This window comes from Cucurbita pepo, unplaced genomic scaffold (genome assembly GCF_002806865.2).
Source record: "Cucurbita pepo subsp. pepo cultivar mu-cu-16 unplaced genomic scaffold, ASM280686v2 Cp4.1_scaffold000311, whole genome shotgun sequence".
Taxonomy (NCBI): Eukaryota; Viridiplantae; Streptophyta; class Magnoliopsida; order Cucurbitales; family Cucurbitaceae; genus Cucurbita; species Cucurbita pepo.
In genome coordinates, this window is record NW_019646558.1 from 1 (window position 1) to 642 (window position 642).

At 48.8% G+C, this 642-nt stretch overlaps 1 protein-coding gene across 1 annotated transcript in view; it reads right to left on the bottom strand.

Moving 5' to 3' along the window:
• Window positions 1-51: 51 nt before the first annotated feature.
• The window catches only part of LOC111784949, a gene marked incomplete at its 3' end in the record, with an annotated part of 16,760 nt that continues 16,169 nt past the window's right edge, over window positions 52-642 (bottom strand). Inside the window, 1 exon segment of the mRNA XM_023665457.1 lies at window positions 52-630. Coding sequence (XP_023521225.1) covers window positions 52-630 — 579 coding nt within the window.

The window sequence follows — 642 nt, forward strand, 5'->3', positions numbered from 1 at the left end:
GAGGTCTATCCGTCCATCCGCTCGGTCTGTTGGGGCTTCCATTTCGATGACCTGGTGGCCTGTATGTTTTGCCCCCATTGTTTGGGGCTGGTGTCATTCTTCTTTGGGATCCTGCTTTGTTCCCATAGTCTACGAGTCTCTCGGTGCAGGCCATTGCGGCAGCTAGGGTTTGGACCCTGTTCTCATGTATCTTTGTTTTGGCCCATGGCTGTAGCCCATTTATAAAGTAGAACATCTTTTCCTTCTCTGCTGTGCCTCTGATATCTAGCATCAGGGTTGAGAACTGTCTGACATAGTCCCGTATGTTTCCAGTGTGTTTCAGGGCTACTATTTTCTCCATTGCTATATGTCCTGCGTTTTTGGGGAGGAATTGTTCCCTCAACTCTCTCTTGAGGTCCTCCCATGAGTCGATGGTGGAAAATCCATCCTCGATGTCTTGCACCTTCGTACGCCACCACAGTTTGGCGTCGTCTATGAGATACATCGCAGCTACGGTCACCTTCTTGTCGTCGGTACAAGCCGTCGTGGCTTTGAAGTACTGTTTGACATCAAAGATAAAGTTTTCCAACTCTTTGGCGTCCCGATTCCCTTTGAAGGCTCTAGGGTCTGGGAACCTTAGTTTGTTGGATCCTGCATTAGTTT